At 55.6% G+C, this 21430-nt stretch overlaps 1 protein-coding gene across 1 annotated transcript in view; it reads left to right on the top strand.

The window, feature by feature from the left end:
- Positions 1–4051: 4051 nt before the first annotated feature.
- The window catches only part of JPH3 (junctophilin 3), a 77861-nt gene continuing 60482 nt past the window's right edge, over positions 4052–21430 (top strand). Inside the window, exon 1 of the mRNA XM_020890177.2 lies at positions 4052–5080. Coding sequence (XP_020745836.2) covers positions 4699–5080 — 382 coding nt within the window. The 5' untranslated portion in view covers positions 4052–4698. The remainder of the gene's footprint in view (positions 5081–21430) is intronic.

The following is a 21430-nucleotide window of genomic DNA, read 5'->3' as shown; positions in this document are numbered from 1 at the left end:
ATACATATGTACACCATATTCTTTATCCATGTGAGATAGATGAAATATAGATCATCATATAGATATGATAAAATAATATTCATGTGGACTTAAACAAGGCATGGTGAAGAAAGCCCTGCGGGTGGGATCTCTGATGCACGTGGCATTTGCTGGAGTAGATAGTCAGGAGCTGGCGGACCTACTTTCCAAATGGTACGCTTACAGAGCTGTCACCTGGGACTGGCTGTGGGCCAGGAGTCCAGCTGGGCTGAGGGCTGGAGGACCTCTTTCTCTCCCAGTGCTGCTTGGGCTTCCTGACATCCTGGCGAGTGGGGTCCAAGCTCTCCAGGATCTCAAGAGCATGAAGCAGAAGCTGTGTTTACGCTGTGACCTTCAAAACCACATTGCGCCCCTCTGCTACACTCACCAGCCAGCCCACCTCCAGGCAGGAGAAGTATCAGCATTGTGTTCTAAGAGAACAGGAAGGAAGGGAGCTCCTGATGCTGGCATCTCACAGTGTCAGGTAAACACAGGCACACTCATGAAGTTGCTGTTCATTCACTCAGTTATGTCTGACTCTTTGCAACCCCATGGACTGCAGCACGCCAGGCTTCCCTGTCCTTCACTATCTCCCGAGTTTGCTCAGACTTATGTCCATTGAGTAGATGATGCCATCCAACCAGCTCATCCTCTGTCAGCTGCTTCTTCTCCTGCCTTCAATCTTTCCCAGCATCAGGATCTTTTCCGATGAGTCGACTCTTCACATTAGGTGTCCAATGTATTGGAGTTTCAGCTTCAGCATCAGTCCTTCCAATGAATTATTCAGGGTTGATTTCCTCAAGGATTGACTGGTTTGATCTTCTTGCTGTCAAGGGATTCTCAAGAGTCTTCTCCATCACCACAATTTGAAAACATCAATTCTTCAGTGCTCAGCCTTCTTTATGGTCCAACTCTCACATCCGCACATGACTACTGGAAAAACTATAGCTTTGACTACACAGACCTTTGTTGGCAAAGTGATGTCTCTGCTTTTTGATATGTTGCCTAGGTTGGTCATAGCTTTTCTTCCAAGGAGCAAATATCTTAATTTCATGGCTGCAGTCACCATCAGCCGTGATTCATGAAGATGAACCATGAACTGTAGACTGAAGCTCAGTTCTCTGAAGCAAACACACAGGCTTCTGTGGAGGTGAAATGGGGCCGTTCTTTAGATAGGGAAACCAAGAAGACTTTCTGAAGCCAAAACCAGAAAATTTCTTGGTTGCAGGAAGAGGGAGTGGGCAGGGAAATGGTAGCTCTCAGTCCTAGAGGCTGGAAAACTGGGCAGCTTGGGCTGGAATCCTGCTCAGTCACTATTTTTCCTTTGGCCAGGCACTTCACAGAGAGAGCTCCAAGCTGGTGTTTTTTTGTGTGGTTTTTTAAATTTAGTATTTATTTATTTATTTGGCTGCATTGGGTCCTAATTGCAGTATGGGAGATCTTTAGCTGCAGCACGTGGGGTCTAGTTCTCTGACCAGGGATGGAACCCGGGCCCCCTGCACTGGGAGTATCGAGTCCTAGCCACTGGATCACCAGAGAAGTCCCCTCCAAGCTGGCCTTTGTGGAAGCTGAGTGGGTAAGCCCAGGTCACCTAAGGAGTGCCCTGAGGTCACCCCAGAGCCTGGTGCACAGAGACGTGAAATTCCACATGGGGGTCTGGCTTTTTGTTTTTTCTCCTTGGTCTGTGTTTTGAAATTGCTGGGTGGTACTATGTTTATAACCTTAGAGAGTTTCCTCCAAAATGAAATCAATACTGTCAGCCCTACTTTATGGGAGAATGATTTCCAAATTACACAAAATGAATGCCTCTAATATCTGCATTTCAGGAAAGAAAGTCTGAAACCGCTAGAGTTAATCTGACCAAACCTGGAGAGGAGGGAGGGGTCCTAGGGGGTGTGTACTGGAATTGCCTGGGGGAAGGGAATGCATTAGCCAGAAGTATAAGGTGCTGGCCAGTAATTACTTGGAACCAATCATTTCCCAATGAGATCTCAGTTGCAATCCACTGCTTGTGTGAGGAAGGGCCGCTGAATCAGCAAAAGACAGCTTGGAAATAAAATGGAAGAAAGTGCAGAGTGTCCAAGAGAAATGGCAATTTTATGTCAGCTATGTTAAGGAGAGCAGGCCGAAGGCTGGGTGTCCCATGTAGAAAGCCATGACCTTCGCTGCAGGCTGGCCTTCTAGTAACATCCCACATCTTGAGCACCTACCAGGCTGGGCACTCAGTTCAGATAAATTCTCACAGTGCTCTGATGAGAACTGTTATTGTGCCCATTTTACAGATGAGAAAAATGAGCTCAGAGACTTTAAGGGACTGCCCAGAGCCACACAGCTGCCAGTCCCTGGAGGCAGGATTTCAATCTGAATTGTGAGGAAAGTCTGTAGCCCTTCACAACATTTAATCTTTCATTTACACGGAACAGCCCCGAGATGCTATTTCATATCCATTTAGAGAGACAAAATACAATATAAGCAGACCTAAGCCTGATAACACTGAGTTTCAGCCAGGAAGCAGAGAACCAGAAGCCCAGGGCAATGCCGGCTGAAAAGGAAATTGCTCCAGGTGTTCTGGAGGGCTGTTTGGCTACTTCCATTAAGTCTAAGAGAAGCTGGGCCCAAGAACTCCACCCCTGGGCATGTAGGACAACCTCCCAGAGGGTACAGGGAGGCACCACCTAGAAGGTGCACCGAATCCCAGTAACTGCAAGTCACAAAGCAAGACTGAAAACTCCCTAACTGTCCCTCTGTTGGGGTGTGGTGAAGAGGGTACAGCCCTGCAGGCCGATGGCCCTTCAGAGAGGGGGCTTCGGTTATCCCGGGGAGAAAAGAAACTGGACTTGAATTCTAGGAGAAGGAGGTGGGGCTGGTTTTCTCTTAAGAGCCAAAGGTGGGAACACTGCTGGCAGGAGGTGTAACCCCGTACCCCCACGCTCCCGCTGGAAGTGCAGCTCTCCTGGCCTGCCTAAACCTCCGCTGCAAGGCCTGCTCCGCTGAGTAGCCCCCACCCCCCATCCCCCACTGCAACCAGCCGAGACCCTGTGTAATCTCGCCGCGCAGCACTTGGCTGCTGCCATTTGCCCAACACATTCCGGAGAGCTGGGAACTCGGGCTCCTGCCTGCGGATTTATGGTCCAGGAAATGCACTTCAAATTGGTCCCAGGATACCCGGATCCAGGAATCAGACACCACTCTTGGGGGTGGGGGCTGGGAGTATGTGTGGAGAGAGACCTAATTACGCCTGAAAAGCGATTTCACTTTGTTCCCCCAAAGCGCAACGGCTCACTGGATAGAGGGGGGCTACCTGTTGGCCGGGGCGCAGGGAAGGAACAGAAGTTGGGTGTCTTTACTTCAAGGTTTGTGCGTAGCTGGACTTTCTCTTAATTTATGGGGAGGGGCCAATGGACAAATACCAGTTTTCTACGGCGAGCATCCCCCTTCCCCCACATGTGGACCCAAATCGCCTGTAAGGAAAAAGGAAGGATCATCTGTCATAGAGAAAACCACCTGTGGTCCGCCGAGAGCCTCTCCAGTCAAGTCAGGGCCAGGCGTCCCAGACAGGAGTCGGGCGCGAGGGGCGAGGCGCGCGGTGGGCGAGCCGAAATGCGCGGGGCGCCCCTGGCCTGCCCAAGGCCTACGGCGCTTGGCTTCACCTCGCGGCTCCCGGGAAGGGGTAAAGAGCGCCCTGGGTGCTGGGCGCCTTCCCGTTACGCAGTTCCTGTCCCTTTAAACCCAAGTCCCGGGAAAGACGGGGGGAACTGGGGCGTCTCGGGCGCCGGGGCTGGACCCCTATTTCCAGGCCGATCGAAGCAAGAGGTGACGCCAGGCGGGCGGGGCGCCCCGGGTCCCCGCCTGCGCCACGCGCCCTCAGCAAGGAGGGCCAGCTCCCCTCTCCAGGCCGCGGGTGCGCCGGGGGCGGGGGGCCGGGCGGGGGCGCGCGGGCGGCGGGGTGCGGGGGCGCGCGGGCGGGCGGGGCGCGGGGTGCGGGCGCGCGCCGCGCCTGCCCGAGCGCGCGAGCAGGGCCCAGAGCGCACGCCGCCGCCGCTGCCGCCGCCGTCGCCGCCGCCGCCCGACCCGCCGCATTGCTGCTGCCGCCGCCGCCCGGCCCGGCCCGGCCCGCGGCCCCCAATATGGTGCAGCCGCCCGCGCCGCCGCCCGTGCCGCCGCCGCCCGCGGGCCCCGCCGCCGCCCTCGGGCGCCCGCAGCGCGGCAGCCGCAGGTGGGGGACTGCGCCCCGGGCCTGAGCGCCGCCGTCCCCGCCTGGCCTGCGCGGCCAGCCCGGCGGGCTCGCCTCCGAGGGGGCACTTGCCGCTGAGGTGGAGCCGTTCGCACCAGCCGCTCCTGCTCCTGCCCCCTCCCTCCCCCTCCCCTCCCTCCCCTCCCCCGCCCTCCTCCCCTCCGGTCCTGTCTCCAACGGGAGCGCGAGACGCTGGTCAGGCTCCGCGGCGCAGCTCGAAAATGAATAATCGCCCCCAATTGACTTGAATTCCTCCGAAGCCGACGCCGCGGCCGTCCGCCGCCCGGGATCTGCTCGCTGTGTTTTTTGCTTTCTCCATTCTTCCTTTAAAAAAAAAAAAAGCAAAACAAAACCAGCCAGCCAGCCAACCAAGACTCCGGTTTGTTGATCGCCTTTTTTTTTTTTTTTTTTCACCGTTTGCGGGATTTGCAAACCGAGTTACATGCATGTCCAGTGGGGGCAGGTTTAATTTTGACGATGGAGGGTCCTACTGTGGAGGCTGGGAGGACGGCAAGGCGCACGGCCATGGCGTCTGCACCGGCCCCAAGGGCCAAGGCGAATACACCGGCTCGTGGAGCCACGGCTTCGAGGTACTGGGCGTCTACACCTGGCCCAGCGGCAACACGTACCAGGGCACTTGGGCGCAGGGCAAGCGCCACGGCATCGGCCTGGAGAGCAAGGGGAAGTGGGTGTACAAGGGCGAGTGGACGCACGGATTTAAGGGGCGCTACGGGGTGCGGGAGTGCACGGGCAACGGGGCCAAGTACGAAGGGACCTGGAGCAACGGGCTGCAGGACGGCTACGGCACGGAGACCTACTCCGATGGAGGTAGGTGCGCCCGGCGCGCGGGGGCTGGCGGAGGAGGGACCTTCTTCTCTCTCTTCTTCTGTTTTATCTCTGGGGAGTCGAGCTTCTCCCTCCAGAGGGCCGTGGGCACCTGGGGCATTTCCTAGGGCTCCCTGGAGGCCCCGGCGGCCTTGGCTACAGGTTGCCTCCCTGCCTGGTGGGGGACAGCGCCCCTGTGCCAGCGGAAGGGTGTTGGGGGCTTTCTGGGAGCAGTGCCAGGCCCGGGAGCCTCGGAGCTGAGCCGGGTGTTAGTGCATCGTCCAAGAGCAGGCCGGAAAGGCCAGGCTGGGCCCGCGGCCTCCTCTGGGACCCAGCAAGGGCGCAATGGGGCTGGGAGAGGGCCCCCTCCCCTTGCGGGCCCTGCTCCCTGGGTGTCGGCCTCTGGGAGTCAGGCCCCTGCTCTGCTGCTTGTTTTTCCTGCGGTGCCTCCGGGCCTCCCTTAGTCCTGATCAGCCCAAGCCAATGGAAAGAGAGCGGCTGGGAGAGCTAGAGGCGGGGGACGCGAACCCAAACCATCACAACAAGGCAATAAACTTCTAGGTGGTTGGACGCGGGGCTAGCGCTGTTGGAGCAGGCTGCTGGCGGGAGGGAGGGAGGGAGGCCCATCTGTTTAGCGCGAGCCCAGGAATCTCGCCTTTCAGTGGCTGAATCATTTTCACCATTAGTTTAGGGATGCTCTGTGCCTTCATTCTAAGATGCCGCCACATTCCCGGCTGAGCCGGCGCCGGAAGCCAGCGTGCTGCCCGCCCTCCGCGGCTCTAAGATGGTTTCTGTGCAGGGAGCCCTGGCTGTCCCCCATCGCTGTCCCAGACACTCCAATGTCCACTCCTCGGGGCATCTGAGAGGTGTGGGGCACTTCTGTTCCTGGAAGCCAGACCCCAAGCAAGCCTGCTCCCCAGAGGCCCCCTCCCCACCCTGGGAGCTTATCCTGATGAGTGGCTCCCTCTTGGCGGCTGGCTAATTTTTCAGGCTTGGATGCCTGGGAAAGGAGTGGGGACTGGAGGGGACTTGTGTGCTTCTGCTGGGCACAGGAGTCACAAATGTACATGCGGTCCCTGCTCACTCTCTGAGGCTCCTGAAGCTTGTGCTGAACACCTGCTCCCCGGCCACATCCAGGAGTGTCAGAGGGCTGGAGAGTAATTATTATTTTGGCTTATGCAACTGAGAGGCAGGGTTCGTTATTCCTCCGAGGGGAGGAGGCGTGGGGGGCAGTTAATTATATAACGGTCCTGCCTGTCAAAGCCATGGCGCCCCGTCCCAGGCGGCCTCTTCTGTGCTGTTGTTGTTTTCCTGGAGTGGGTTGGAGAGCTTCCTTGACCCTGGGGTGCCGGGGCCAGGCCGAACAGACAGCCCTCCCTGGGTTCTAGGCCGTGGGCGTGGGCGTGTGTGTGTGTGTGTGTGTGTGTGTGTGTGTGCAGGCACTGTGAGGCCCAGGCAGCAGATGTGGGTGGCTGAGGTGGGCGGCCGAGCAGCCTGGCGCTCCCAGCTGGGCACTTTGGGAGCCCAGGGCCGCCGTCACCCGCGGCTCCAGTCTGGCTGCTCTGCAGATCCGTCCCTCCGGAGGTTCTGCCAGCTGTGTCTGTGCCTGGAGACTGGAGTCTGGGAGGAGAGGGGCTGGGCCGGTCCCCCATGGGACTCGGCAGGGTGTCTGCGAAGGAGGTCCAGCACCCTGGTCAGCGCCCCCCTTCCCCAGATATATTCAGTGGCCCATGAAATTCTAGCCTTTGTTCATCAGACACCTCCCGAGTGCCTACTATGAGCAGGTGCTCGGGGCCCTGGGAAGACAGCAGATGGAAATCTGTGCCCTCACGGAGCTTCCATTTTAGAGGGAAGGGTGGTGGTTTCACTGGGAGGAGAGGGTCCGATTCTGTGGGGCCACGAGTGTAGGATGGGCTGCGTCGTTGGGAGAAGCGCTGCTTTCATTGGGTGGATATCCTTGGGTCTCCATCGGCTACCAACCAGCTCCACTGTGTCCACCCTCTAAAACGCCTTCCTCCACATCGTTTTGCTTGAGTCTCACAGGTTGCAGGGGAGGGAGTCGTGTCCGCCACATTCTGAGCCAGGGAGGCCCTGGAGCCCATGGGACAGGACCGAGCCCCCAGCCTTTGGTGGCAGAAGCGAGGGTTTGAACCCCCAGTCTGTTCAGGGTGGGACCCCCTTTCCTCACTCACATCCCATCGCCTGTGTGCCAGCTGAAGTGGGCACATGGATGCGGGGTGCCAGGCCGACTTGCTGCCTTTTGGTTGGTGACAAGGCAGGACAGAAAGTCGAACTGACCTTTGTGGCCTGGAATAATCAGGGGCCGCTGGAACCCGGACCCCACCCCTCACTAGGAAGGGGGTGGCTGTTGAGAATGTTCGCCCTCAAGCAGCACGCGGGGTGAGCAGGGTTGACGTGATGTTTCATAATCCACCAGAACTGAGCGGTGGTCTCCACGCCTGCTCCCAAGTCAACTGGTGGGTGGTGTGGGTCATGCCTGGAGAGGCGCAGCAGAGCCTTAACGAGCTCGCGGTCCTGCCTCCAACCCTGCTTTCCTCTGCACACGGGATGGGGATGTGGGGCGGGCAGCCGCCCAGCTCCCAGTGCTGACTTGGGGAAAACGGCGATTTTCATGAATAATGCACCAACGGCAAATGTATTCTACATTTAGCTGGAATTGGTATGGAATCCATTTCAACTGGGGACACTTCTGCCAACTCCTCCTCCTCCAGGTTCATCCTCCCCCAGGCACAAGGCCGGCATTGCTCACTCAACCGAGTTGAGTGGCTTCCACTGTCTGTCGGGTGACCCTGAAGAGACGGTGAGGCCTGGGGCACAGGGGTGGCAGGAGCGCACGCGGTGGGGTCGACACCCGTTGGGCTTGAATCCTGGTTGTGCCTTTGCTCTTCTCTGTGACCTTGGGGTGGGTTGCCTAACGTCTCCGAGCTTCTGTTTCTGAAGCCATACAAAGGGCCGATAGCAACAACTGTGGAGTGGGCGGGGCTTAATTGAGGTGGTGTACATGGCAGCACCAGGAATAGAGTAAGCACTCATTATTATTTAGCACCGTTTTATTATTAGAGTTCACATGTAATGACTGTCACTTACAATGATCGTTATTAGAACCAACAGCCAGACATGATGATAATGATCATGAAAATGTTAATAAATGGCCATGCTCAACACTTACTGTGTGCCGGGCATGTGGCGAGTGTCTGCATGACTACAGCACTCAGTCCCTGTTCGTTTCCGGGCTTGGTTTTCTCCTTCTTCCCATTTCCCACTTTGGGAAGCAGAGGCTCAGAGGAGCCAGGTGACTTGGCTGCTGAGAGCTGGGCAGCACCTGGAATCACACTCAGGGCGGCAGTTCCCAAGCTCTTGCTTCTGTGCAGAACACCTCTCTCTGAACTCCCTTGTGCAAAACTCCATCCTTGTTCTTCCTCTCCCTCCACACCCTCCTTCTCTGGGTGCAGCAGATGAGTTGCAGGCAGGTGCACACGGCCAGACGCCCCACCGGGGCCCTCTTCTCCACTTGATGGACCCCTGCTTTGCTGCACAGGTAAATATTTCCTGTTGGGGGCCATGTGTGCAGGGTCCCTCAGACCAAAAGTTACCCCCCGCAAATAAAACCCTCCCACGGCCCGAAAGATGTGAGTCATTGCACACACCCGGCCGCTCCCCCTCACATACAGATTCCGTTCACTGGCCCAGATCCCTCGGCCCACACGAATCACACACGCCCACAGCCAAAATTCAGATCCCCGTGCGCCTGCGTGTGCGCACACAGCACACCTGTCACCCGGAGATGGTTTCTGCCCTGTCCCCCAAAACACAGCGATGTGCGCCCTCCAGCTCTGTTCACTTGCCAGGTACTCCAGGGCCCCCCACCTCCACTCCTCCCGAGAAGCGGCTCTCCCCATAAAGAGAGGGTGCCAGCCACAGAGCAGGGCTCAGGTCCATACGGTTCTGCAGCTTTGTTTCCACTTTAAATACACATTTAGGCAGTCAGTAACCCCCCCCTTTAAATGGGGGAAACCCTCTTCAAAATAAATGACCATTGGTGCTTGGAATATGTGAAAAGTGAACTTTTTTTTCTTTAATCCAAATGCTTAATTTAGGAGGAAGCAGGTCCATGGACAGGAATATTGCGCCAGTAGGGACTCATTTCAGAAACGAAAGGCAATTGGAGATGAAAGTGTGTCTTCAGAGAGTCTTTCAGCCCCTTTGGGGAGGGAGAAGTCTCCGTGAGGTGAAAGGAGAAGGGAAAGCAAATAACTAGTTCTTTGTTGCCAATTATAGCTGAGAGAGGAGTGTTACTGAAAAGTCCCCTCACCCAGCACAGCCCTGGAGCAATTTGACGGGCTTTATATTAGGAAGCCTAACTGAGCTGGTGAGGATCAGCACCCTCCGAAAATAGCCATCCACCGGGTAGCTAGTGAGTAGCCCTCACTGACGCTAACAGTTCATGCAACGAACCCGAGGACAGGGCACTGTGGGTCCATCTTCTGAGGATGCCTATGGAGAGAGGAAGCCCCTGGGAAAAGGCAGTGATGGTGGCAAGAGGGCAGGGCCAGGAGCGTCTGCCATTTTTCCTCAGGACTTTCTGTTCCTCATTTTCTGCCAGGCCTCCACAGCTCTAAAGACAGCTAGCTATCAACCCTGAGCTGATAAGCCTGTATAAAACATTCCTCAGGTCCTTAAATGTCAGCACGATATTAGATTTGTGAGCCCTGGAAGGATGGGTGATGTTTGAATTTTCTGCAGCGATTCGTCCCCTCTTGGATCAACTGCTCCCCAGTTTGTAGTTTCCTGGCTTGGGAAAGGGCATGTGGTTGATGAAAATAGGGCTATGTGGGGTCCTGGCTTTGCCAAACAGGCCCTGGACTAGAGCATGGGGCCGGCTCGCCCGTTGTTCTGGAGACGGAGCGGCCTGTTCAGCACCTTGGAGAGCGCTCCCCTTTTCTGCCTGGGCTGCTGGGAGACTGCCTTGCTCCGATTCCCTCTGGGCACTTCGTCCACTAAGACCTTGTCTACTGGCCGGTTGAATGCATTCTTGGTGTCTCCTGGTGAGCCAAGGGGGCATTTCCCAGCTAGGGTGGGAAATGGGGTTGGAATGGGGTCCTTTAGTAGAACTCATGCAAATAAAACCCGAGGTTTACTTCTGCCTTGGGTTGTGTGTGCTCAGTTCCCATGCGGTGTACAAGGATTACAAGTGCGCACCAGGGACTTCCCTGGTCGTCCAGTGGTTAAGACTCTGAGCTTCCACTGCAGGGAGTGTGGGTTCAATCCCTGGTCTGGGAACTAAGACCCCACGTGCCACGGGGCACGGCCAAATAGAGAAAAAGTGCACCGCAGGAAGTGCACACATGGCAGCAAAGGAAGGATTTTGTCTGTTGCAGACAATGAAAGATGGTCTTGCCTCTGTTCTGTTTAAATCAGCGTCAATGGATTAGTCATCTGAACCAACTCTGCCCAATCTGCATGTGGCCATTTGAATTTAAATTTGAATTAATTGCAATTAAATGAAATTTAGAAACTCAGTGCCTCTGCCATGCTAGCTGCCTTCCACATGCTCAAATGCTGCTTGTGACTTGAGGCCACCGCCTTGGACAGTGCAGAGACAGAACATTTCTGTCATCACAGGAAGTCTTCTAGTACAGCACCAGTGTGGAGCATAAGAGTCATGCAGGAAGGGATGTGTGTCCCGTCACTAAAGTAGTGCCCACATACAGTGGTCACCCAGTAGATATGTGTGGGATGAATCCATTGGGCAAATGAAGCAGTATTTGGTAATTTCATTCACTGTCATCATTTCACACATCCATCCTGTTGCAAGAACTTAGAGTTGGATGTAGACAGTTAAAGGGAAATTTTAAAACCCTCCAAAGCATTGCTATTAAAATTCCCTGATTGGTTTTGTTTTGTTATCATCTCTCTTGTTGCTCACAGACCTGCCAGCGTTTTTACATGAGTAAGGTGGATGGTGTTGAATACAGTGAATAATAGAGAAGATGTTCTAATGCTGTGAGGCAGTCATGGCCAGGAGACGCTGTTGGAACACTGTCTAATGAGCAGTATTCATTGTAAAGTGCTAGGCAAGGAACATTCCTGGTGGTCCAGGAAAGCCTGGACCCTGGTTGGAGAAATAAGATCCCATGTGCCATGGGGCAACGAAGCCCATGTGCTGCACCTACTGAGTTCATGCACTCTGGAGCCCACGTGCCACAACAGAGAGCCTATGTGCTGCAACTGAGACCCAGTGCAGCCAAATAAATAAATATTTTTTTTAAGTGCTAGGAAACACAAGCAGAAAAATAAGTACCCTTTCATCTGTCCACTTTCTAATGGTCCCTTTTCCTCAGCTTGATTCGTTCAGTAATTGAGCAACATTTACCAAGTTCCTACTATGCTCACAGCATAAAGACTGAAACCTCACTTTCAGTGGGTCCACCTGGCAATATCTGCTGTGCCAGACTCTGTGTCTTTGTCCCTTTGGGCTGCTGCAACAGAAAACCGTAGACCGGGTGGGGGGTGGGGAGGTTATAAACAACAGCATTCATTTCTCATGCTTCCAGAGGCCGAGAAGTCCCAGATCAGGGCACTGGCAGATACAGTGTTTGGTGAGGACCTTCTGGGTTTCAGACCACCAGCTTCTCTGTGTCCTCACTTGCGGGGAAGGACAGAGGAGTTCTGTAGGGTCTCCTTCATAAGGGCACCAATCCTGTCGTGATGGGCCCCATCCTCATGACCTCATCACCTCCCAAAGCCCATATGGTTCTGGAGAGACACGAGCATAGTCCATAGCACTATGTATACAGTACATAGTTTGCAGTAATGTAGGCTGTTGGAAAAGAAATAAGCAAATAAAATCTAAAACGCAAGAAACAGCATGACATGACTTTTACAGAAGAATGTGTAGTCTGGGTGCAAAACTATAATATGTAAAATAATTAGGAGTTTCTCATGCCAGACTTTGGGCATCTCAAAAGGAAATGGCACAGGTGAGGGTTCTGTGAAGGGAAGGAAGAGGCATGTCTGTCCTTACATGAGCCCCAGAGGCATCCTTGGGGTGGCACCTGAGCTGAGTCTGAATGACGGTGGGCAGTGTGGTCATTACCCCAGGACTGAAGTTGCTGGCCTTGAAGGAGGCTTGTCCTCAGCCTAGGTTTTCTCATCTCCATGATGAAAGTGTTAGTCACTTGAGTCGTGTCTGACTCTTTGCAATCCCATGGACTGTAGCCCACCAGGCTCCTCTGTCCATGGGATTCTCCAGGCAAGAACACTGGAGTGGGTTGCCATTACCTTCTCCAGGGGATCTTTCCAACCCAGGGATCAAACTCAGATCTCCTGCATTGAAGGCAGTTTCTTTACCATTTGAGCTACCATAACAATTTTTTCCATATGTGTCACCTCGCGAATTCCCAGGAATGTCAAAGGTATTGGTTTGGACACAGGGAGGGCTCCCTGGTGCTTTTGGAGACCTCTGATCAAATCAAGGGTCAGGCTTGCTGATGGTGCTGGCCTGCCACTGACTGTTACCCCAGGTCAGTGCGTCCTCCACTTGATTGTGTCACCTTGGAGGTGTGTTAAAATAGACTGCTGGCCCCCTGTTAAAATAGGTTGCTGACCTCCTGGGTCTGAGAGGTACCCCCAGGAATTTACATTCTTATACGTTTCAGTTGATGCTGATGCTACTGATCCGAGGACCCCACCTGTAGAACCACGGTGCTAGGCAGCCCTTCTCATCCCCGGCCGCACAGTATCTCCACCAAGGATGGTGTCCGGGGAGACTGTGAGAAATGCAGTCTGAGGCCCCGCCGTAGACCTGCAGGGTTGGAATCCTCATGCTTGCAAGATGCCCAGGAGGTTCACATGTGGGCAGCTCCATTGGAGTTCCTACCTTGGCTGTATGCAGAGTCATCTGAGCACTATGAAAAATTCTTGGTGATTGGCCCCACTCAGAGCTGCTGACGGGGTGGTCTGGCTGTGGCCTGGGTGTTTGAGTCTTTTTCAAGCTGCCCAGGTGCTTCTTACATGTGGCATGGTCGATGGCCTTGCATCCAGAGCAGCCTCAGCCACACGTTGGGATCACTGGGATGGTTTGAGGGAGGGATGTGTTTGGGCTCCACGCGGCACCTCTCCAGCCAGGATCTCGGACGGTGGCATCTAGCTTGGGTGTGTGACGAAAGAGGCAGGGCTGAGAGTCACCGCTCTGGACAGAGTTTTTTAAACTCTGGGTCACATGGCTCATGGAAATGAAATAGACTAGCGTTCCCCAGTATCACGTCCATGCGGGTAAGCGATGTTTCACTTCTGCCCCATCGCCAGTGGCCTCCTTCTCTGTGTCTGTGTCTCCCCTGTGTTTCTTGGAAGGATGCCTCTCATTAGATTTAAGGCTCAGCCAAAATCCAGGGTGATCTCATCTCAAGGACTTTAAGTTCACTGCATCTGCAGAGACCCTTTTTCTAAATGAGAGCACACAGGGGACTTCCCTGATGGTCCATTGGTTAAGACTCCACGCTTCTACTGCAGAGGGCACGTGGGGCTCCCTGGTTGGGGAACTGACATCCCACATGCTACCTGGCCCAGCCAAAAGTGGGCCAAATAAGGGTACATCCCCAGGTATCAGGGTTTAGGACTTGGACATCTCTTTTGGGGGACATCAACCCACTGCAATGTCATACCAGTTTTGGTTTTAAACAGCTCCAAGGTGAATATGTGTTAACTGGAATCCTGAAGCCAGGAGATTCCTTTGGAGGAAGGATACTCACTGTCTTAACATCCACTTAACATCCTTTACGTCCAAGGACTGAGCTGTACGCTTACCACAGGTGTTATTTCTTTTAGTCCTTTGTTGTCGTTCAGTCACTAAGTCATGTCCGACTCTTTGCAACCCCATGTACGGCAGCATGCCAGGCTTCCCTGTCCCTTCACTATCTCTCGGAGTTTGCTCAAACTCATGTTGATTGAGTCAGTGATGCCATCTAACCATCTCATCCTCTCTCATCCCCTTGTCCTTCTATCCTCAGTCTTTCCCAGCATCAGGGTCTTTTCCAGTGAGTCGGCTCTTTCCATCAGGTAGCCAAAGTATTGGAGCTTCAGCTTCAGCATCATTCCTTGAATGATGAATATTTGGGGTTGATGTCCTTTAGGATTGACTTATTTGATCTCCTTGCAGTCCAAGGGACTCTCAACAGTCTTCTCTAGCACCACAGTTCACAAGCATCAGTTGTAGCCCTTAAATCAGTGGTTTGAGGTAAGGTGGACATGCTTAGTTGCTTCAGTCGTGTCCAACTTTTTGCGACCCCATGAACTGTAGCCTGCCAGGCTCTTCTGTCCATGGGATTCTTCAGGCAGGAATACTGGTGTGGGTTGCCATTTCCCTCTCCAGGGGATCTTCCCAACCCAGGGATCAAACCCGCGTCTCCTGCATTGCAGGTGGATTCTTTACCACTGAGCCACCAGGGAAGCCCTTGGGGTAAGGCATGGGGTCTCATTTAGGGGATGAGAAAGTGAAGTGTGCATGTCCTGTGGCTTTAGGACGTTGCATGACTGTTGGGTTGTGGGCTCAGCTGGCCCAGAGCTGTCTGCAGTCCCAAGCAATGGTGTTCCCCAGTGGAGCCATCATTTCATACCCCTCCTTACAGCTGAGGAAGCTAGGATCAGAGGAGCCCACATCTCACGGTGAAGCAGAGGCCAGAGAGGGTGACACTATCTTTTGAGTTTGGACCTCTGGTGGACCTTCGTCCACATTCATAAATGTGTGGGTTCTCCCAGGCCCTCCGAGAGCTGTGGCCATCTCCCAGGGGCAGGCAAGTCCTGTGACACTTTATGGGCACCCCTAGGGATTGCAGACTCCCCAGGCTTCTCCATAGACCCCAGATGAGAACCCCGCCATTCTCCACAGGTGTCCGTACACACTGAGATTTCACAGCCAGTGGGAAGTGGACAGAGGACCTGTGGACTCCTACAGGCCTGAGTCCGAGGCAAAGGGCAGGAGTGGGTAGTGGGCCTCCCCCGCCCCTCCGTCCCTCCTCTCCTCCCAGGATGCTCCTCTCCAGGGGCCCACAGCCCGAGGCTTCTCCCAGAGGACTCCAGGGTCCACGCTTGCAGCCAGCATCTGACGCCCTGACCTTCCTCCCATCCTGCTCCCTGCAGCTACCCTCTGTCAGCTACCGTCACTCCTGTGCCTGGTGAGTGTTTGGCCTTTTGAGCTGGGAGTGACCTGGCCTTCTTATTCCGTTTTTTTTTAATTTTGGCTGCACTGAGACTTCCCTGCCATGTGCGGCTTCTTCATTGCAGTGCGGACCCAGTAGTTGGGGTGTGCAAGCTTAGTTGCCCCTTAGCATGTAGGATCTTAGTTCCCTGACCAGGGATTGAACCCTGCATTGGAAGCACAGTTTCTTAACCACCGAACCACCAGGGAAGTCCCTGCCCAGGCTTCTTCCCTGTGGTCCCCTTGTGAGATAAGCGTGACCCCTGCATTTTACAGAAGGGGGTGGGCCTGAGGCTCAGGGGGGTAGGGGAGATGGGAAATGCTGAAACAGGGACTGAGCTACTTTGTGGTCTGACCGGGGCCACCTGGACAGGCTCCCAGAGGAGAGCCAGGGGCCTGCAGTGGGGCCGCCTGCTGTGGGTGGTAATGAGCACCACGCTGAGAAGACCTGTCCCCCTACCCCAACGGGTCTCTGCATCAGGGCTGAGGACGGCGAATGGGGACAGGGGGTGTTTCCATGGGGGCCGGGCAGCAAATGGGGACAGGGGGTGTTTCCATGGGGGCCGGGCAGCAAATGGGGACAGGGGGTGTTTCCATGGGGGCCGGGCAGCAAATGGGGACAGGGGGTGTTTCCATGGGGGCCGGGCAGCACCTGCACTGTGGGGAGTCCTGGAGGGGTTTTCAATGGGAGAGTTTCAGGGACTAAGGGGGTTTGGGGGGCCCTTCAGTGAATGCCAGATGAGATCCTACCTGGCTGGCAACTGTCACAAATTGCACAGGCTTTCTCAGAGACTGGTTGTAGGAGCAAAGCCAGGGGGCATGAGCTGGGGCCCCATTGCCCACCTGAGGATGTGCAGTCAACGCATGTGCATTTCCGGGCCCTGCCCCCAACCATTGGGTTGTCGCTGGTGAGGTTGGAGACCTGGCTGCTTGTGGGCCGCTCTGAGATGCACTTTGGTGAGGACAGTGAGGGTGGTCTGTGGTTTGCAGGTGTGGTGCCCCCTCCCCCTGCCTCTGGCCCACCGGTACCCCTGGGCCTCCGCGTGCACACGTGCTTGTGCATTGGTTTGGTGGCATCTTCTCTCCTTGGACTGGAAGCTCCAGGAGGGCAGAGGCCCATCTGTCGAGTTCCTGATTGTGACCCCCGGTCTGGCCACAGCGCCTGCAGCAGGGGGAGCTCAGGGGACCATGGTTGGATGGTGAATGAATGATCCCCTTAGCAGGGAGCTGGAGATGTGAGAGGGCAGCCTTTCGTGGAGAGGGGGAGAAGGCCAGGAGGCAGGGCTTGGTCTGCAGCAGAGGGAAGCAGAGGGTAACAGCATCCGAGCTCAGCTTCCGGGCTGCAGGAAGGATGCTGGATTTTGTCCAGAGGCCAGGGAAGGGCTCTAAACGATTTAAGCAGGGTAGCATGCGATCTGGTGTTTGTGCTTTTGTAATTAAATGTTTTGTTTCCAGATAGTTGTAGATTCACACGCACTTGTGAGAATGATACAAGGGTATCCCATGAACCCTCCACCACATGCCCCCAGTGGTAACATTTTGCAAGACTCTAGTACAGTGTTACAGTCCGGATGGCAGCATGGGTACTGTCCCAGACAGAAAGCCTGTCATCACCCGGACCCTCCGTCCTGCTTTAAGGCCACATCCGTCCCTCCTCCCCCCGCACCAGTCTCTGAGCTCAACCTCTGCGACCACGGATCTGCTCTCCATGTCTGTCATTTCTTGTTTCAAGAATGTTCTACAAATGTAGCCTTTGGGAGCTGGCTTTGTCGGCTGTGGTTCCCTGGAGACCATCCAGGCCATTGTTCGCACCAACAGTTGGTTCCTTTCACTGCCCACTGTGCTCCTCCGTGAATGGAGAGGTGCCCTTTCCCGGTTGAGGGGTGTCTGGGGTGTTCCCGTGGGGGGCTTCTGTGAATACCACCGCTGCGCTCTTCCACACAGAGGCTCTGTGCGAACCTAAGCCTTCATTTCTCTGGGATAAACGCCCAGATGTGCGCTTGCTGGGCCGTGCGGCAGTTGTATGGCTGTGTTTGGATGATCACTCTGGCTGCTGGGTAGGGAAGGAAAGCGGGGGGTCGGTGCTAGAGGAAGCTGGGGGCCCCTGGGAGGGGTGCAGCTGTCCAGGAGGGAGGGGATGATGGCCTGGGTCTGGGTGGGGACAGTGCACAGGGGAGAACCGGAGGCCTGAGAATTTGGAGGTGGGCAGAGCAGGGGGGTGGAGTGCAGGCAGACAGTGCCCGGGAACCCCAGGGAGGGGTGGATGTGGGGTTGGGTGAGGACCGGGTGTAGTGGGGGTTGTGAGTCTGGGTCTCAGGGGACATCGTCCTGTGGGAGGTGATGCTGAAAGCCAGGGGAGGCGTGTTCCTGGAGGGGCCCTAGGACTCAGATTTGGAGGAGGGTGGGGAGACAGACCGAGGGGGCAGGAGGACAGCAGGAGCAGAGGCGGGCCAGGGACTCAGCCCTCGCTTGTCCTGTCCCTGGCCACCATGTTCCCTCATCAGGTCCTCTGATCACCCCCACGTAGTGTGCCCATTTACAGACCGGGAAAGCAGGGACCTGCCCCAGTCACGAGGGAGGGCTGCATTCCGGAAGCCTTGGAATCACAGAGCACAGGGCTGAGTTCAGACCGCACGCAGGCCATCGGTTACAAGCCTGCGAGGGCCTTCCTGAAGGTACATGAGCCCAGGCGAAGATTCCCGGGCTGGCACCCGGTACCCACGGATGCTCCATGAATAAGCTGCTACTGCTGCTGTTGTAGACCCTTCACAAACCCCAGGGGTGGGTGGTAGCCCCCGTTCTGTGCTTCACATCCTCCCCACTTATCCTCTTATATCCCATAGGTGGTCCCAGGTCACGCCTGTGCCCTGAGAGAAGACAAATCGTACTGTGTTTATTCAGATATAATTTACACAAAATCCACTTTTTTAAAGTGCATAATTCAGTGCTCTTTAGAGTGTTCACAAGGTTGTGCAGCTGTCACCACCACCTAATTTTAGAACATTTGTATCACCCACAAAAGAAACCCTGTTCTGCATTAAGCAGTGACTCCCCATTGCCCCCCACCCCCCAGCCTTGACAAGCCCTATTCTGCTGTCTGTGGACCTGCCTGTTCCAGATATTTCATGTGGATGGAATCCTACACTCTGCATGTGGTCTTCTGGCTTTGGCTTATTTCACTCAGCACCCAGGTCCATCCACACCCCATATATCAGAAATTCATCCCTTTTTTTTGTTTAAATTTTAAAAAAAATTTGTTTTTGGCCGTGCTGGATCTTCATTGCTACGCGGGCTTTTCTCTCATTGTGGAGAGCAGGGGCTACTCTCTAGTTGTGCTCCACAGGTTTCTCATTGGGACACTTCTCTTGTTGCAGAGCCAGGGCTCTAGGCATGCGGGCTTCAGTAGTTGCAGCCCATGGGCTAAAGTAGTTGCAGCTCCTGGGCTCTAAAGCACGGGCTCAGTGCACAGCATGTGGGATCAGAGATTAAACTCATGTCTCCTCCATTGGCAAGTGGATTCTTTACTGCCCAGCCACCAGGGAAGCCCCTTCTTTCCTTTTTAAGACTGAGTGACAGTGGACTATACGGATAGACCTCGGTTTGTTTATCCATCCATCCGTTGATGGGCATTTGTATTGGTTCCACTCTTGGACTGTTGTGAATAGTGCTGCTGTGAACATTTGTGGACACAGTTTTGTGTGGAAATGTTTTCCATTCTCTTGGGTAAATACCCAAGAGTGGGACTGTGAGATCTGATGGTAACTGTGTTTCACCTTTTGAGGAGCTGCGGGAGTCTTCCAGAGCAGCTGCATGGTTTTGCATTCCCATCAGCAGGGGTCTGAGGGTTCCAATACCTCCACATCCTCTCAAACACCTGTCATATCTGTCTTTTTGATTATGGCCATCCTGGTGGGTGTGAAGTGGTATCTCACTGTGGTTTTGATTTGTGTTTCCCTAATAACCAGTGATGTTGAGCATCTCTTCACGTGCTTCTTGGCCATTTGTGAGACTTTGGAGAAATGTCTGTCCAGATCCTGGCCCACTTTAAGATGGGGTTATTTGTCTTTTTATTGTTCAGTTCTAAAGCTTTTTCTTCATGTATTTTAGATACCACAGTGACTTAAACTGAAGCACCTGACTCTTAGCCACCCCCAGGGTGTCCACTGGCCTGCTGCCGCCCCCTTGGATGACAGATTCCTTCATACATTGTGGGTGCCCCTCTCTTGGCCGGAATACCTAGCACGGTGCCAGGCACACAGCAGAGGCTCAGCAAACACTGGGACCTCAGCACACCAGCTAAGGGGCCAGGCAGTCCTGTCTATTTCTCAGTGAGGTGGCTGTGATGGGTTGCATTAGGCTTCGTGTTACCAGCCAAGAGAGAACAGCAGTGGTGTCTGTGGGGAAGTGGGGACCCACGCAGGTATTTACTGAGCACTGACTGTGCCAGGCATGAGCTAGACCTAGGGGAGAGAGGGGTCCAAGAGCCCTAGGGCGGGGTGTGTGTTTGCACAGGCTGGGGGCCCGTGTCAGCGAATCCTGGATGGAACCGGCAGATGTCTGGGCACTTGGGAACACCTTCTAGGGCAGCGCTTTTCCACAGAGACCCGAGAGTGGCAGGAGAGAGGCAGGTGTCAGAGGTGCACAAGGAGGGGATGTTTAATCACCCCCAGAGGCAGGGAGAACAAGGCAGCCCCAGGAAGTACGGCTGAGGGGTGGGGGACCAGTGTGGCTTCTGGCTGGGCACAAGGGGCCATGCCTGGGGGCCAGACCCCCGCCCGGTGCATGGGGACCATGGCCTGACCCTTCTGCCTGCACAGAACCAACCCAATGGTCAGGAGAAACGAGCCAGGAGGTAACCTGCCGGGGCCCAAGGTCCCAGTCCGCAGCCGGGCCGGATTCTCCCAGCATCCCACGCTGCCCAGACAGACTGGGGACCTGCACACCCTGCATGGGGAGCTGAGCGGCTGTGTCCACGGGGCCGGGTCCAAATGTGGAGGAAGTGAATTTATGAGTCCCCGAGAGAATGCGGCAGAAATACAGCAGAAGTCAGGGTTTTCCTGGGCCTGGAGGCTGCCGTGTTAGTGGAGAGACAGGAGAGAGGAAGGGAGGAGAAGAGGGGAGAGAGACAGAAGGAAGGAGAAACAGTGAGGGCAGAGAGGGAGGGCAGAGTGGCAGGGCTGGCGGGGTAAGAGCCAAGGAGTTGGGGCCAGCGAGGGAGAATGAGCCCTTCCGCCCCGCCAAGGGCACACGTGTTCTTTCTCAGCACCCACCTTGTTCAGAAGCCCAGAGCCCAGCCCCTCCCACGCACCTTCCCGTAAAGCCCCAGCAGCTGTCCCCTGAGGCCGGCTGTCCTGTAGCCCAGAGCAGCCTGAGCAGGGCCGGGGGTGACTGGGGCAGGGGGTGGTCTGTCCCACTGCCGGCGGCCAGGCTGCTCCCGTGCCCCGGGCACGCACCCCTGCCTCGGTGTCCAGCCCTGCACCCCCTTCTCCAGTCAGTGAGGGGCCCCACCCCCCAAGCAGCCCACCGCCTGATCCCACTTGAGCTGCTGTCAGTTTGATCCAAAGTCCTGGGATGAAAACGCAGGGCCGCCTCACCTCCTGTGGAGCAGAACCCCCTGACGTGGGGACACCCCCTCCTTCTGCCCGGAGCTGCCCCCTGGGCCATCCTGTAGGAGGACCCCAGGCCTGGACCCCTGCCCAGAAAGCTGCCTGAGGGTCATCAGGGGTGATTCTGAGCCTGGGCCAGCCAGGCTGCAGGGGGCAGTGCTGGGGGCTCCTGAGTCCTCTCTGTACCCTTGCCTCTCTGGAAGGTCCCCAGGCCCCCTGGGCGTTGAGTCGCCTGGGGCGGTGGTGGTGGAGGGGTCTGCTGGCCAGTGGACACCGTGCGGACCTCTTCTGCTCCTCCCTCTGCCCTTGGGGTCCACGGGGCGTGTTCAGGGCAGTGGTGCCACGTGGCCCAGGCCCAGGCCCCCCCTTGGCTGGCCGCTCCAGCATCCGGCAAGGTGGGTGTGAGCCTTGTCTTTAGCCCTCCGGCCGGCAGGCCTGGGTGTAACGCTCTTCCAGGGTGTTTGCAGCCACCCTCACTGGACGTGCCGTTTCCAGGGGTGAGAGAGTCCCGGGTTTGGCAACCGCCACCAC

Source organism: Odocoileus virginianus, chromosome 20, assembly GCF_023699985.2.
Source record: "Odocoileus virginianus isolate 20LAN1187 ecotype Illinois chromosome 20, Ovbor_1.2, whole genome shotgun sequence".
Taxonomy (NCBI): Eukaryota; Metazoa; Chordata; class Mammalia; order Artiodactyla; family Cervidae; genus Odocoileus; species Odocoileus virginianus.
The sequence above is the reverse complement of the archived record's forward strand: the minus strand, read 5'-3'. Positions and strand labels throughout refer to the sequence as shown.